The sequence below is a fragment of the Borostomias antarcticus genome (genome assembly GCF_949987555.1).
Source record: "Borostomias antarcticus genome assembly, chromosome: 7".
Lineage (NCBI taxonomy): Eukaryota > Metazoa > Chordata > Actinopteri > Stomiiformes > Stomiidae > Borostomias > Borostomias antarcticus.
In genome coordinates, this window is record NC_140240.1 from 26222978 (window position 1) to 26240470 (window position 17493).

Consider the following 17493-nt stretch of genomic DNA (forward strand, 5'->3'; position numbering starts at 1 on the left):
TTTTTTTTATTCGGTGTTTTTTTGGTTAAATAGGTGAAACTAAGATATAAGAACAACCAGGAAAGGCCTATGACAGTTTTTAACTACTCTCACAGATTGAAATTACATTCAATTTTGAAATCTATGATTTCTGTAAATGGCCATACTCAAACTGTATGGGATGACATCGAAAATTTTTCTGAAAGATCAGCAACTACTGTACATAGAAGTTTATGTATATGCTACAGTAGCGCCCCCTGCTGCCGAAACAATAGAAATACAACCACAACCTGCTGCCTTGTTATTGGCTAGTTCCGCACATGTGACCAAAACACTGTCATGGCGGCCGCCGCTGCAGTCGCAGTCCGGTCGAGCGTGGGGTTGACTTTGAGACTTTCTAGAGTAATGCCTGATTGTAGTATATGTCCATTTAACTGGTTTAATAGTTGTACGAATGGTGTTGCTAGTACTTCGAGGGGAGGAACCGTTGATCGTTTTCGGACGTTGAACCGACACTTCCAGACCTCCATAGGTAAGTTGCGTCGTTAGATCACAGACATGAGATCAGATGTGTAAATCAACTGATCTGGCCGTCTATATCGCCAGTGAGGTCGCGTTGTACTGCTTGTTAAATTCATGTATTTCGTTTTGAAGATCATGTCATCCAAGTTGAATCAGTGGGACGTTTCGTAATACTGTAGTTGCATAAATCAATCCTCTCCTGTTGTGAAACGTGCAACATCATGCTCGTGAAGCATTCAGGGTCTAGGACCAACTTGCCTCGACTGATATGATAACCGACCACTTATTAAATTATCTAGCAGACTGCCGAGAGAAATTATTCAGCATTATAGTAGGCCATAATATAATAGAGTTGCATTTTGTTTCATTGTCTCAGGTCTGTATCACAGTAAGGACGGGAACTCGAATGCAGAGGATCCTGAAGATGATGTGTAAGTAGAAGTAGTACCAGCTACCTTTACCAACCAACCGCCTGTTGGTAAGTCAATACGGAAGGCAGTTTTTACAGAGTCGAGAGTAGATGCTAGGGGTAGTTAGGTATTTAACTCACTCCACCTTTCACTGAATGCTCAGGTCATGTGCACTTTTGACCACTGAATCTCAGCCCAACCAACGTCTTCTGACTTCTGCCCCTAGGGTCAACGTGGTGTACATCGATCGGTCTGGACGAAGGATTCCAGTGAAGGCGAAAGTTGGGGACAATGTACTCTACCTGGCCCACAGCCACGAAATAGAGCTAGAAGGTTAGAAGAACTGGCATTGATCACATACATGTTCAGGTTAGAAATGTGTGTGTCAGATAACTGTTTATTGTTGTTGTTCCTGTTCCACATGCTAGAGTGATTTTTCTCTCTGTCAGGTGCTTGTGAGGCATCGCTAGCTTGTTCAACGTGTCACGTCTATGTGAGTGCAGACCATCTTGACAAGATTCCTGAGCCGGAGGAAAGGTATAGTCTAATAATTTAATAATGTATCAGCATTTAGGAAGTGGGTTGGATTGGAAATAATTCTATCTCAGTCACTCTACTGTACAGTGCTGGGTGGGCAATTATAAATTTGAAGTCACAACATACTTTGATAATCAGCCAATGCTCTAATTCAGTTACATCACTTGATGACAACATTACTTGATCTTTGGGTTAACCTTCAACTCAACTACCTCCTCCTCTCCACACTCCCCCCCAGGGAGGACGACATGCTGGACATGGCTCCCATGCTCCAGGAGAACTCTCGCCTGGGGTGCCAGATCATCCTCACCCATGAGATGGAGGGCATGGAGATCACCCTGCCCAAGGTCACCAGGAACTTCTATGTGGATGGACACGTTCCAAAACCCCACTGAGGGCCGAGGAGAAAGATGAAACCCCCTCTTCTGCAGAAGGGAAGGGAAGGTGGAGGAAGGAGGATGGGGGTGGGGTCATCCATTTTGGGTGCACATGTAACAGGTGTCACTGCGCCACTTGTCGGTATTACTTCCACCCTCACATGTGATCGCGGGTCCTCTGACTTCAAAACACGCGTGACCACGTGTGCGATTGGGCGGTGTTTTTACTGAGGAGTGAGTTTTAAGTAATTGATCTCACACTGTGGATTGTGAGCGATGAGGGATAGAGGTTTGGCCTGCAGGGATAGAGAGGCCTGTATAGCGTCTCCCCAAAGGACCACTAAAGAAGATTCTCGTTAACCAATTACAAGACAGCATACCAAAAGACGACATTCAGAGATCTGTGCATAGGAGTAGAACACACCTCAGAGAGCTGTTGAAAGTCTACCAGATGTGTGGTCTTACACTGAGAATTGATGTCAATTGTTCTCATCTGTGGTATTGGAAAATGTTTTTCAACATTTATATACCTGCTTATGTGTACTGTCAGGCCAGCACTGAGATCTCAGCTTAAACCATTCAATGTCACAAATCGTTGTTCTTCTAAATGTTCTTGAAATGGGTTGAGAGTAATTTCATGGTATATTAATATATTATATTATTTGGTGTTATATCACTTTGAGAACAAAGAACAACATTGTGTCCTTGAATGTAACATTCCATGTTACAACGCATTTACAAAGGTCATACACAGTTATTTTTTGCCAGCACAGCCATGTTTAGTTGTCTCTCAAGTTCACCTATGTACTGTACCTATACATAGCCTCTACCATATCTGTTCGTGTTTAGGTAATGTGAGATTAGTGTATGTGTTCTTGTTAAACTATCTGGGGACCAAATGACCCCACAAGGACAGTGAAACAAGAAAAAGCATCTCTTGTGGGAACATTTTGATGGGCCCCACAAGGTTAGGATTCATTTAAGAGTCAAAGGCTAGGGTTTAGGGCTTGGGTTACAATTACGGTTAGGGCTAAGCCTGCAGTATACTTGCTTTTACCTAGGTGTACGCGTCTACCGCACGTGTCCTGCGTTCCTTTGGAGCTTTGGCTGCAGGTGACTGTGCAGGTTGTCAGAAATTAACACACTGCGATATACACGCTTGTCTACTTGTATGTGTTTAAAAGCAAGTATATCGCGGGCTTTAGGGGGCAAATGTTATGTTTAGGGTTAGGTTTACATTTTGGCTACGGTTAGGTTTAGAGGGCCCCATAAGGATAGAATAAAAAAACAATCCTGTGCGTGTGTTTGTGTGTGTGTGTGTGGGGGGGGGGGGCTTGTTAAGTAAAAGTTCCTGTTAACCAACTGATAAAGACCCTTCCTCTGCAGTCAGCCCAGTCACAATCATTAACCTCGACCGATATGTCTTTATGCTTTGGGTTTGAGACAGATTAATCTTCAGCGATATCAGTGTCTCTGAGGAGAGCTTGTGCCATGTCCACACTCATTTTGACCTTGTGTTTCTACAAGGCAGTATGTTTTACCTTGACATTTCACCCCCAGGAGTTGCATAACTGCTTCTAGTCAACCAGATTGAACCAGTATTGTGGTGAAATTCTGTGAGTACAGGGCCTGCCTGAATAATAATTTCATAGTGTAAGAGAGGAAATAGAGAAGCATGTCTAATTTCAGTAAGTACTGGAGTTGTGCATATAGCCCATTGTCACCCCCAGGCTAGCCCGTCTGATTCCGCCAATTAGCTGATTAGTTTATTTGAATCCGGTTTGCTAGTGAGGGGAGGGCAACCGGAATAGACTGAACCGAGTTAAAATGTTTTATTAAAGAAATGGCTCATTTTTCTTCCCCAAACAATACCTAGCCATCACCTTGTAGTTATTGTCCAACATGCGCACAAATGTAAGTGTATTATGCATGTTTACTTTTTAATTTGCAAATGATTTATGCATTAAAAACGTTTACACAAAATTACTTGTCCCAGACATGTTTCTACTGTGGAGCTACAGAGAATACGGGACTAAATGTATGCAGACAATGAATTGTATTGATATTTTTACACTACAAAATAGAACCATGAATCCGATTTTCTCAGTAGTCATAAATTGATTCCAATTACAGAAAGTTTGACTTATAACATACACTGCAATATACCTGTATGTGCTCTGCAATTCTCTCAATCATCAATGGCTATTTCATGCAGGAGCATGTTCGGCCGACCTGGTATCGTAGGCTATGCTACTCAACAAGTCTCGCACGATAGGGTGACCCTACGCGCAAGGACAACGTGAGAAACCAGAATGCACTGCAGTTGGCACTTTTATGTCTTCAGAACGTTGATCCTGGCTAATTATTTATCAACAACACCTGTAGATAGCATGTTTTCCTGTTTTGCTTTAGGCCTACATGTGCAGCAACGTGACACTCCATGTTAAATGATCAAATGGAACAAATGATTCCCGTAGCCAAACCACAATCGAAAGAAGAAACCACAGCCACAGGTGAGCCGCACAGGCACAGATCGGAGCAAAGTGGCTCATTAGAAGCTGATGGTGGCCATCGTTCATATTGCATACGATCCCACTGAAGTGATCGTGAGTATAAGGCTAGATATGATCGATGCATTCCTTGATCGATCTGATGATGGCAGTGTGATTTGGCGATCTGATGTCAATAGATGGACCTAGAGCATTCTCGATATGAGGCTCTGATCTTGGTTAAATCAGTGTCAGTAGTAGGCCTGATGATGGATCGTGACATGCGGAAGAGAAGGTCACTAGTATGGGTTAGTTTGCGTGGTTTGCCCCAGGCCTAGCGCGAGCCGGTGGAAGACAGGAGCTCGAGACGCATGTCATCAGAGCGGCAAAACGATTTATAACTCAGGTGGCTACTTTGTTACTAACAGGAGAAATCGATGTTTTAACCCGTTTGAGCTTAAATGAAAATATCAATAGCTATTTCCTCGAGTTTCCTCGAGTTCAAGTAGCTACACTACTACAGCCTAGCTGCCTCGACAGGTGGGCTATATGACTTTTATTTTATTTGTTATTTTATTGTAGGCTATTCGCCTACCCGCAAGGTCTACACAGTTTGAAATTTCACTACACAGTGAAATTTACTTCAAGCATAAAGGAAGTTTGTCATGAAACATTACACAGTTCAACGGTGATAACCGGGTAAGCTATAGCATTTGTTTGCCATATCACTGCCACAGTTTGACGTTTAGTAGCAAAACGTAGGCTAAAATGAGTGATAAGCATAGCATATCCTTCTGTAGCCTAGTTGCCTGCATTTTTATTTATCAGCAGCAGTCCAATTAATTTTCCCTGTGATACATGTACTCGTACACCATAAAGAAATGATACAACTAGAAAGCTTACATTGCCTCCAGATGTAAAACAGAAATGATACAGAAGATCTGGAGCGCTGGTCATCAATTTCAAATTATTTCCAAGGTTTCCATTATTAAGATGAATATTGCTACGTCTTAATTGTATAGTTCTGTGCTCCCTATAGCACCCCCTGAATTGCTCACTGAGATAAAGTTAAAGGAATCACAACATTTGTCTGGAAAGCGTCCACGAATAAAAATGTCTACTCTGCAGAGCCGAAAAAGGCTTAGGCCTTATAATCGAACATCTTACTTAGGCTACTGCTATACGGAGAACTATAGAATCATTTAGGCCTACCTGTTATCTAATCACTTTGCTAATAACTTCTAGGTGGGTGCCCGATTTTCTTTGCTTAATTGAGGAATAAAGGGATTAATACCCTCTCTGATATTTAATAGGCTCAGGGCTTTCCAGGATCTTCAGTGTCATTACAACCTACCTGGCTGGCACTTTTTTTCTTATTTTTTTGTTGCAACTTAATAGTGCCTTGAGAAGACTTGGAGACCCATCCCATCGACAAAATTTGCACAGTCAAGTCCACAAAGGGCTTGGTTTCTAGTCTTTATGCATTTATTACCAACGCAGCAGGAAAAAACATGTTTAATATCTGTAAGATTCAAGATCTTTCCATTTCATCTAGTGAAATTAATTGGAATATGGTGTTGGTGAATAAAAAATGATTAATTACAACCATTGCATAGTCTATACTGTATGCTACTCACAGTGAATTATTTCAGTTGAGATTCATTATCTCAAACCTTATTCGGGTGGCACATAGCCCTGGAGGTATTGGCTGACTGGGGATCACAAGGTCCTCTGTTCGATCCCAGCTCACGGCATTGTGCCGAAGTGTCTTTGAACAAGGATACAGTCGTTTTCTACATTAAACCTACCATGGAACTTTCATTCAATGTTCGTAATTGCTTTCTCTTTTGTTATGACAGACACATGGACTTGAGCACAAGAGCAGAGCTTCCAGCCACCCTCCGACCAGGCAACCAGCAGGGAACCATTAAGGACCCTGGCATCCAAGACCCCAACCAGGTCACCCAGTCCACCATCCTCCACCTCCTCCAGGAGGCCACCAAGCTAGCCCCCCCTGCCGACGACAACCGCTTTGACTCCAGGCCAGGTGAAAGGCCTAAGCAGGGCTCGGTTTCCCACAAACCCGCTCTTCAGCCCGGCTCCTCCCTCAAATGCCATCATAACCAGTCAAAGAATGACTGTGAGCAGGGTAACACCAAGTCTGTCCAGTCCAGCGCTCGATGCAGAAGTCCCTGGGAGGTGATGCGTCTTATCAACCTGCAGTGTGAGAAGCTCCTCCATTCACACCAGTTAGAAGAAGATGGCTCCAGTTCAAGCACTGCGTTTTCTACCTCTATATTACATGTCGCAGACCAAGGCCTAGATTACTCTTTGGGCAGTGTGAGCAGCACGGGTCCTGTCTGCACTTCTCTTGACGTTGAGAGAGAGTGCCCTTCATATTTCGGGTCCAGCATAGAGATGGGTAAGTCAGTGGGAGGTTGCAATGGCAGCCGAATGCCCAGCGGGACCAAGGAGCTGTGGCATACTACCCAGTACTGTATGAGAGCAGACATTGCTGTTGAAGCACAGACATTCAATGGTGACTTCAGAGACTCGGTTAGCTCTGATTTCGAAGAGCCAGTGGACATGTGGGTCCCACAGGGCGACGGCACCAAAATTCACACGAGTGAAGACTATGAGGAAGACTGCTGTGGCATGGTTGAGCACGAGATATGGAAGGAGCCTAGCTCTGAAACTGTTATCTCATCCAGACAAACCTCATCTGCATCAGATGATATCCCCGGGCCTCTGAATCAACAGCTGGCTTGTGGTTCAACCGAAGTAGAGCATGTGAGTACGGCTTCACCCTCTATGACCACTGAGACATACCTGTCATCAAGTTCAGTACTGACGTGTGACTTCAACTCCAACCTTCGCCTCGCTTTTAACCCTCAGGAGGACACACAGCTGGACCAGAGCTCCTCACAAGCTCAGTCACTCATATTGAGCGGTGAAACCGGTTGTGCGAGCTCTACATCAAACCAAAATGGTGGTTTTGGGACCTCAAAACCGGAGCTTAAACAAAGCTCTGTTCAGGAGGTCCATTTGGCCTCCCCCCAGTCTCCCTCCTCTGAGTCCCAGTGGAGAACCAAGACCCCCAGAAAACAGCCCCGGCCTGCCCGCAGTGTGGACGTGCGTGGCGGGGGTGTTCAGGGCGTGATATTCCGGATACACACGGAGCTAGACGACAGTAAGGAGCAATGTCGGCTCATCGTCACCTCTAAGTACAGGTAAGACCAGGACATGGAGATGTAGCTACTTCATGCTGCTCTGTTCTATCTGTGGGGGCCAAAATAGATAGTTATTTGGGGTTTATTAGTCAAACGTACTAATCAAAATCAATACAATTGCAGTTTCAATTTGAAAATTTCCCACTGACAATATATATATAGTATGACAATTCCCAGTTTTCATAAACAAAGTGGTCCAAACAGCTAGTTTGACCGTGGAACTGTATATGTCTATGTTGTCCCAGTGGGGAGCTCTCCAGGAGTAAGTCAAGGGTCAGGTCAAGGTCGTCCCTGAGCTCCCTGAGGACCAGCAGCTCTGACGAGGAGAGCGACCGAGCCACCAGCCTCCCCAGTGAGTACCTCTCCTCTCCAGCGGAGGGCGCCATAGCACCACAGAACTGCTGAGCTGTCACCCTGGGACAGGTGGAATGCATTCAGTGGGAGGGTTTTTAAAGGGGGGTGTATTTTGGGAAACTGCTGTGTAAACACCCTTAACACTTTAATGAGCAGCAAACACAGCTGTAAAGGAGGCGATCAAGAAGAAAGGAGAATTAAAGAGAGAGAGAGAGAGAGAGAGAGAGAGTGGAGAGGCTGCATACATTCATGTATACATGTAATTTTATGTATAGGGAAAAGTCATTGTCAAATATACGTTGTCTGTATTTAGTCTGGATAACAGGGAACTTAAATATAGCGTAATTGGGGGGAAAAAAACATAACATGCAATTCTAGATCTTGCAGCGTAAAACAACCTGATTTCATGCAAATTCTGTTGAATTTCAACTCTGCACTGTGAATTCCTCCATCACATGTGCAGTGTATTCTTCTATCACATGCACAGATAATTCCTAATATCCTGCACACTAAGAGGGCTGTAGAATCCAAATAAAGGTCTATTTATAAAGTTTGCCCAACTTCCTAATTCTAGATGCGAGTGTTGACCTGGCTGGAAGGCATGTGAAACGTTGATAAGTTATCCGTGTTTCACATGCAGTTCAGCCATTTAAACACTAATCTTTTTCACACCAGTTGTGTTATCTCACAACTGAGATAGCACAACGGTTGGTTTCATATTAGGCATTGAAAAGACGTTCACATTCAGCATGGTGGATTTTATTTCAAAAAGCTTCCAGATAGAAGTTAAAATAAAAATTAAAAAAAAATAGTTGTGTGCATATTGCAAGTTAAGTAAAAACAACAACTCTTGATTCCTCCACTTCGCCTGCCTCCAGCCTCTGAATCTGAATGTCAGGCTACTAACCACTTTGTCATGCATTTATTTATTCTAACACCACACATGTAGGCTATTTGTTTAATCTCCCCCCAAAATACAAGTGTATACTAGTATTTTAAACTTGTGATTAATCATGATTAATCACATCTTACTATTGTGATTAACTGATTAAATTTTTTAATCGATTGACAGCCCTATTATATTTACATCTGTATATGACAAGTTGGTATAAATAACCCCAAAACTCTCAGTTTATTCATGTTAATTCCTGTTAATGTCCCATAAATTCCTGGGGGGGGGTATTTTCAGCAGCGAGAGTGTACAGCATAGATCAGAGTAAATACTTTAAAGAGTAAATAATATATATATAATATAGTACAAGAAATATAGACAGTGCATAAAATATAGAATACATACATACATGCAAACTGTGTAAATATTTTATAATATTAGGGCTGTCCATAGTTTAAAAAATCGAAGTCATTGTCAAATATACATTGTCTGTATTCAGTCTGGATAACAGGGAACTCAAATATAGCGTAATTGGGGGAAAAAAACATAACATTTAATTCTAGATCTTGCAGCGTAAAACAACCTGATTTCATGCAAATTTTGTTGAATTTCAACTCTGCACTGTGAATTCCTCCATCACATGTGCAGTGTATTCTTCTATCACATGCACAGATAATTCCTAATATCTTGCACACTAAGAGGGCTGTAGAATCCAAATAAAGTTGTACTCACAAATAGGCAAAAATGTATTTTTATTTCTTATAAATGTTTGCCTGCATGTTGTCTTATGACAAAACCAAATGTTTTTATTTTAGGGCTGTCAACGTTAATGTGTTAAAAGTGGGATAGGCTTTATTTGGTAAAATTGGCAAAATATCCTTTCAGCTATCAGTAACAGAAGTGCTCTGAGAATAAACTTGGATCTCCGTGTTTACCGCTGCCTCTGTATTTTGGATTCAAAGAATGCACCGCTCCCGAATGTATTGACCAATCAGGATCTCTATCTCGCCACACCTACCAGTCATGTTTGGAGGGAGGGACTACATCATGATTGACAGGAGGGAGGGGCGGGTTCTTTTGAAAAAGATGACCAATCGGAGGCCTTGTTGACATCAAACTACCTACCCCACCTTTAACGCTCGTGATTAATCTGGAAACTTTACTCAAATTAATCATATTACCAAATTTGACCCCAACTTCCTAATTCTAGATGCGAGTGTTGACCTGGCTGGAAGGCATGTGAAACGTGGATAAGTTATCCGTGTTTCACATGCAGTTCAGCCATTTAAACACTAATCTTTTTCACACCAGTTGTGTTATCTCACAACTGAGATAGCACAACGGTTGGTTTCATATTAGGCATTGAAAAGACGTTCACATTCAGCATGGTGGATTTTATTTCAAAAAGCTTCCAGATGGAAGTTAAAATAAAATAAAATTAAAAAAAGTTGTGTGCATATTGCAAGTTAAGTAAAAACAACAACTCTTGATTCCTCCACTTCGCCTGCCTCCAGCCTCTGAATCTGAATGTCAGGCTACTAACCACTTTTATCATGCATTTATTTATTCTAACACCACACATGTAGGCTATTTGTTTAATCTCCCCCCAAAATACAAGTGTATACTAGTATTTTAAACTTGTGATTAATCATGATTAATCACAGCTTACTATTGTGATTAACTGATTAAATTTTTTAATCGATTGACAGCCCTATTATATTTACATCTGTATATGACAAGTTGGTATAAATAACCCCAAAACTCTCAGTTTATTCATGTTAATTCCTGTTAATGTCCCATAAATTCCTGGGTGGGGGGTCTTTTCAGCAGCGAGAGTGTACAGCATAGATCAGAGTAAATACTTTACAGAGTAAATAATATATATATAATATAGTACAAGAAATATAGACAGTGCATAAAATATAGAATACATACATACATGCATACATGCAAACTGTGTAAATATGTAATAATATTAGGGCTGTCCATAGTTTAAAAAATCTAGTTAATCGCAATAAGTTAAGGTTGGCTAAGTGGAGGAATCAAGAGTTGTTTTTACTTAACTTGCTTTGGTAGAAAGACATGTCATCACTGCAATATGCACACATCTTTTTTTTTTCATCTAAACTTCTGGAAGCTTTTTGAAACGAAATTTACCATGCCAAATGTGAACTTCTGGCGAATGTCCAATATGAAACCAACTTTACCCCGTACGGCGTGTTTACATGGCTGAATTACTGCATGTGAAACGCAGATAACTTATCCGCATTTCCCATGCCTTTGAAGGGGGGAAAAACCCTGGTTTCAAAAATACCTATGTAGGTGTGAATGAAATACAAAGGAATTCTTTGAGATGTGAAATACAAAGGAATTCTTAGAAATTAGAGTCCCAAAATTTAGACGCAATAGACTGAAGGATTCCTTTGTAAACCAGTCTATTGGTCTGCTTGACCAGAATAGGTAAACCTCTTTCCAACTGGTTGCCTTTTGTATTCTGTGGATATGTTCTGGATGTGTTTTATGTCTGTCTTGTTGTGTCCTCCACGTGTATGTAACTCTTGAACGGAGGTGCCATGGATGCAAAACAAATTTCAGCTTGCTGACAAAACAATAAAGTACAATGACATAGTATTATCGTATCGTATGAATGTGGCCGCAGTAATTCAGCCAGGTAAACACGCGTTAACGTTCACAGCCCTAAATAGTATACATATACAGTATACATAAATGCACACACACACAACACTCAGGCACTGTTATAGGGTCTTACTTGTGCTTACTGTCAAGGCACTGATAAAGCCCCCTTGTTTCCCACCAGAGAACAAGATATGTGCCTCCTGCTGCACCAAGGACACCCCGATGTGGAGGGATGCTGAGGACGGGACGCCCTTGTGTAACGCCTGTGGAATAAGGTGGGAGCCCTCTGGGTCTCTCTAAGGCCTCTGGGATCTCCTGGATCCACTTTAGAGAAATGCAGATGTAATAAGGCTATAACCAAGACCCTAATGCCATATTCCCCTAATACACAAACCATAGAAGTTGTCTGTCATAATTTTACACTGAAGTTACTCGCAATCCCCTCCCTACCTATAGTGCTATGTCTATCTCTATTTCCACAGGTATAAGAAGTACAGAGTGCGTTGTCCACAGTGCTGGCACATCCCTAGGAAAGAGGGTAACTCCAACTCCCGCTGTTTGAAGTGCGGGGACCTACTGAGGCTGGCCACAGCTCAGCGCAAACACACTGCCTGGTAGGGAACAAACAAACTACGTCCTGGGGCATTACAGTGGAAGATGCTTGATAATAGGCTACCCCACCTGCCCTTGCAGTACATGGCCACGCTGATTCTGCAGCTGTCGTGTCAGTCCCTTTTGAGTCATTCAGCATCACATCCTGTGACCGTGCTTACCACGGCTGGTCTTAAATCTCACTGTGATTTCCCCTTCATGGTAAAAGACTCCATTATTCTGTGGGTAATCTGATACTATGTTTCAGAAAGGTATTCCATGCCTTTGGCTCTGTGACTGATAATAGTTCAATATCTCTGGTATTGTGTGATTTATCCCAATTATCATTTTTTGTCCCTACATTATATTTTAGAGCATCAAATAAGGTAAACTGTGTGGGTCTATAGTGTCCAGGACTGCCGCTTGCATTTGGCTCTCCAACAGGCAGGCTACCCCATTTACAAGGCCCCTGGCCATGTAACTTTGAAAAGGAGTGATAGAGTTGCACCACATTTGCACAGAATGTGTGTCCACAGTGTCCAGAATACTCCCCACACACACACACACACACACACACACACACACACACACACACACACACCTCCCTGGACCCGAATGCATTGACACCAGAGAGCTAGAGGCTGACTGGACAACATTAGTCACAACATGCTGTCAGTCGTACACACAACTGTAGCTATCTACCCTTGGTCTTGACAGGACACTGACCGGTTGTAATATAAAGTTTAAAATGTTAGTTGGTGTCTTGTTGTTTAAGTTTTTATGTATTCACATTTTCAAGTTTAATTAAGCTATATATCATCAGTTGTACTTATTGCCCCTTTGTAGTTGTGGTTGTTTTTCTTTCTTTATGGTTCTACTTGGATGTTGCTTTGGAGCAAACATTGGCTTTTGCTGGCTGGTGAACCTCAGCACAGCAATTCCTTAGTTTGACTTTCTGAGAAGAAAATACATGTTTGTGATGTCTTATTAAATTTTTGTTAAAACATCTTATCATCTTTTTCATTTTATCTACAAGTGGCCAGCCTGGGCCCTGCCCCAAATTTCTGATGATCTCATCATGTACATATTAAATTAAAAATAACTAAGCTACAGGATTAAGCTACAGTATGTAAAAAATATATACTGCCCAAGGTTCAAATTAGAAGTCCTCTGAAAGATGCCAATGGGTGATATTACTGTCATTTTGTGGGACATTTATTTTGAAGGCCTGTAGTGTGTGGCCTACAACAGTCAACTACACATGGACTGAGAGTGACTGACAAGGTGACAGGGACTTTGACACACAAGATACTGTTGCACCTCAAGTGACGTCGACATCTGCATGTCCTGTGTATTTAAAAAATAGAGTGAAAATAACTTTGTTTTTGCTGTGGGTTACTCCCGTTGTACTTTGTTGGCATAAAAAATGTGTATATAAAAAACTATATCACAGCAATCTCTACCGCCCTATGCTGGTGACTCTGATTTCCGATCCCTTGGATTTCAACATCATAGAGTGCTCTGAGATCAGTTAATTTACGAATGGTCAGTTCGCTCAGGCAAACCGTCTTTTCCGTCAGAGCACCCAGTGCACGCTCCAAGTGCTCCCAGAGTGCTCAGAATTGTCGAATGGGGACACTCAAGAGCTCTCTGAATTTCCGAGGGACCAGAGAGCCCTCTGGGTGCGCTCCCAGCACATTTACGAATGCACCAATCATTTAAATATTTAGTCATATATATTAATTGTCCCATATTCACACAATTCAGAAAATTTGTACAATATCATTTATCCAAGTTGTACGATTTATAGATTTCGAGTTAGGAGAATTAGTTTGACAACCATGCTCACCATTGAAACAAATAGGGAGGGAAAGTGAAAACGTGCGCCCCTAGCGGATTTGTTCCTATCGGAGAGGAGTTTCAACGTAAACTCCCATAGACCGGATTTTCTAATAATTAATACAAAGCCATTTCGGTGAAGTTATCAAAACAAAAACTTGTGAGTGTCTTAACATTAATAATCTACCAACTGTGAGAATTTCAAATAGTATTTTGCCTTCTTTCAAATTTTCGAAATTGCTCCATTCCTCCAGTCAATGGAATTTAAGAAAAATACTTTCATAATTCGGATTGTGATTGAAAATCAACTATGATCACCAGAATCAATAAAGTTTGTCTCCAAGTATTTGCCGTTTAAGGCATTCTACTAACTTTTCGGTGTCGACCAAGATATCATTTTTCAAAAGAAGTGTCTACGAGAAATCCCATTAATTCTCTCGGCATTAGGAACGCTACCACTAGGGGGCGATGAGATTACTTTCCCTCCCTATGACTAGGGATGCTCATCGAAAACCGGTTCTTGTTGAGAACCGGTTCCCAGAGAATCGATTCCTTTGAATCGTTAGCCAAAATCCTTAACGATTCGGCTATCGATTCCTGTTGTTCCTGCACATGCGCGATGACGTCGCATGCACGATGCCTTGTTTTGTTTTATTAGACCGCGATAGAAGAAGCCAGCAACATGTCGTCTAGGCATAAACGTTCATAACGTTCCATAAAAGTGTGGTTATATTTCACATGACAAGATGACGACACGGCCACTTGCAATGCTTACAAAAAACTTATATCATCAAATGGGGGAAATACTACAAATATGCAAAAATATTTGGCCACACAGCATGCGATAACTTTACAGGAATGTCCCGTTTTTGATGCGCTCCAAGGTGACGACAGCAGCGCAGCTAAGTAGTCAAAGGTAAACTCCTCCAGAGTCCCTGTCTATTGTGTTAGTGCCATTTGTTTAATTGTGTAAACCAGCTTTCACTATATGAATAATTTCCATTTCCATCCATGTAATTTAGATGATGACGTTCAGAGTCAGGCTCGTGGTCGGTCTGTGTCAGAGGCTACTTCTTGTAGAAGTAGTAGAATTGTTAATTCTCCATACAGTTGATGGTTGCAGAACTACTCAGTTCCATTTGGACTTCACTTGATTGTATTTGTTGCCAATTGCCGCTGCTAGTTTTATTTTTGTCAGCTCAGCTCATATACCCTTTTTAAATGGAAGGAGCATTGTAATTTCTACTAGTAACATGTTAGACTGTTATTGGATTTAAAATTCAACAGAATAATTCGTTTTATTTCTTTTTCTATAGAAAAAATACTGATTTGTTTGTCCGTTTTATTTTTTGTTCAAGGTGAATACACCTAAAAGAACAGCACTGTAATTGGCATGTTCAAAGTATATATAAAATAAAATTAATGTTAATAAACCTGTTTGTACTCTTTTGCCCAATGAGAATCGATAAGAGAATCGATAAGGAATCGGATCGATATGCAGAATTGAAAATGGAATCGGAATCGCTAAAATCTTATCTGTGATAAGTCTGTGAAAAGGGACAACTACTGTTGGTTCAACTGGAGTGGATGGCGAGGAGCAGACGTGCTGAGTCTTAGAGAGCTCTGACAACCAGAGACAACCAAATTCAGTGTTGAATGAGTGACCGTTTAATATAGCCTATGTAGGCCAATCGTGTATATATATATACACACACACACACACATACATTACAGTATAATTGATGAAATTGAACTAATTACACTTCATATCCTTTTGGTAACAGCCTGAGCGGAGAAAAAAGAACATGGCAGCAAGTGAAAATTAAATATAAAAATATTGTCCAGAATTGTAAGAGTGACCAATTGGTTATATAAGCCCTTCAGCAGAATCAGCTTGATGCTAGGACTGTCCAATCTCATGATGTGCATCCATTACAGCTGCAAACCAGGCCAGGTCAAGCCTGGCTTATGTGCGTTGGCTGGCTCGTTTCTGTGCGGGACTGGTAGGACGGTAATGTCTGATAAATAAAGATGGGTCTTGTCACCTGGACACATCAGTTCCAATGCTTCCAATGCTAATTCAGCACAATGAGAGTGGGATAGCCAGTTAGCTCATTGGCTCACAACAACTAGCAGCAGCTTCCATAACATTAATGGTAGCGGTCAGTGGCTAAAGCAGTTACACTGAGGATTCCTGTAATGTTAACTATTTTGCTGCAATGGGTTCAACTTTTATTTCTGGATAAAAGTCATGACTTGCTGTTTTGCACTTCCCTTTAGGTGGTGAATAAGTAGACCCAAGACAGTGGGTTATTTGGACATCTACTAGGATCTTGATATGAAGATATGAAAGTATTTGCCCTTAGAAGTAAATTGTAATTAAAATGGTTATTAGCTAAGTAACCTAAGTGTAGGCAGACTTGAAAGGTCAATTGTAATAATATCATGAATGAACAATTGTAAACATAGTACTCAACAGAATAGGTAATACTCAAGTCTTGATTGAAACTTTTCCTAAGTAGCCATAAGTTGTTATTTTGAATGTGCTCTCAGGACATGTTGTGGTTGTGACCATCTTTGTAAAGAAGAGAGGCATGTCATGCACATGTATACAGTAGTACAGAGTCAGTTGTCTATTGTATAGACAAGGTGTTCAATTGCGCAAGTGTTGTCAGGTGTTGGTTCCAGTGTTCGAGTGTACAGTGGTGCATAGTCAGTGTATAGACAAGTGTTCACTTGTTGGTCCAGGGGTGGCATGTGTGCCATTGTTATAATTAGAGTGAGGGCCTATGTATAGTACAACCAGAGTACTATAAACGGGACAGTCTACTTCTGAGCTGCTGATTGGCAGGGGGCTTCTTCCGAGCTACTCTTTGGCAGGGGGCAAGTGATGTCTTGAGCCTCATCATAACAGAAGTGAACATGTGACACCTTGCACCTTGTCTATACAATAGACAGCTCACTCTGCACCACTGTACACTCGAACCAACACCTGGCAACACTTGAGCAATTGAACACCTTGTCTATACAATAGACAACTGACTCTGCACTACTCTACACTCTATCACTTCAATCAACGCCTGACAACACTTGAGCAATTGAACACCTTGTCTATACAATAGAGAACTCACTCTACTGTATACTACTGTACAGTATACTTTACATGTTATGATATTGCACTGCCTGTATCATGGACACAGTCACAGCCATCCATGATCAGATACTTCTGTCTGGCCATGTCCTGTCTGGGTGGGGCTTGCACCTGAAGACCATCTTTGGGGGGGCTGGACATCAGCGTTGCACAGCAGCCGACGCCTGACTGGTGTTGCATCACAGTGTTCTCTGGCCTCAACCACACCAGGCATCCCAGCATCAAAGCTGCAAAAGAACAGAAGGGAGATTAAAATAGTGCATTAAAATATTGTCCACAAATCAAATACAACCATACCATCTCCATAAAATGGAATAGCTAATACATGACAATGATAATTACCTGAAGTGCTGTAATGTTTTGGAGCTTTTTGAAATAGCTACTCAGATGCTGGTGCCTTTCAGCAAGCAGTGTGCCGTCCTCAACTCCGACAAGATTTCTTCACAGGAGCGCTGTCTCTCACCACCCCAGCAATGTCAGTAAAA

General features: G+C 41.6%; 1 protein-coding gene across 1 annotated transcript; it reads left to right on the forward strand.

Annotated features, from left to right (window-relative positions):
- Positions 1 to 318: 318 nt before the first annotated feature.
- Positions 319 to 1968, forward strand: fdx2 (ferredoxin 2; the record flags this gene model as incomplete). Its single annotated transcript, XM_084440851.1, has 5 exons — positions 319 to 511; positions 878 to 932; positions 1138 to 1244; positions 1361 to 1448; positions 1687 to 1968. The coding sequence occupies 5 exons, from the start codon at positions 319 to 321 to the stop codon at positions 1841 to 1843; spliced, it is 600 nt and encodes a 199-aa protein (XP_084296977.1). The 3' UTR covers positions 1844 to 1968.
- Positions 1969 to 17493: the final 15525 nt, after the last annotated feature.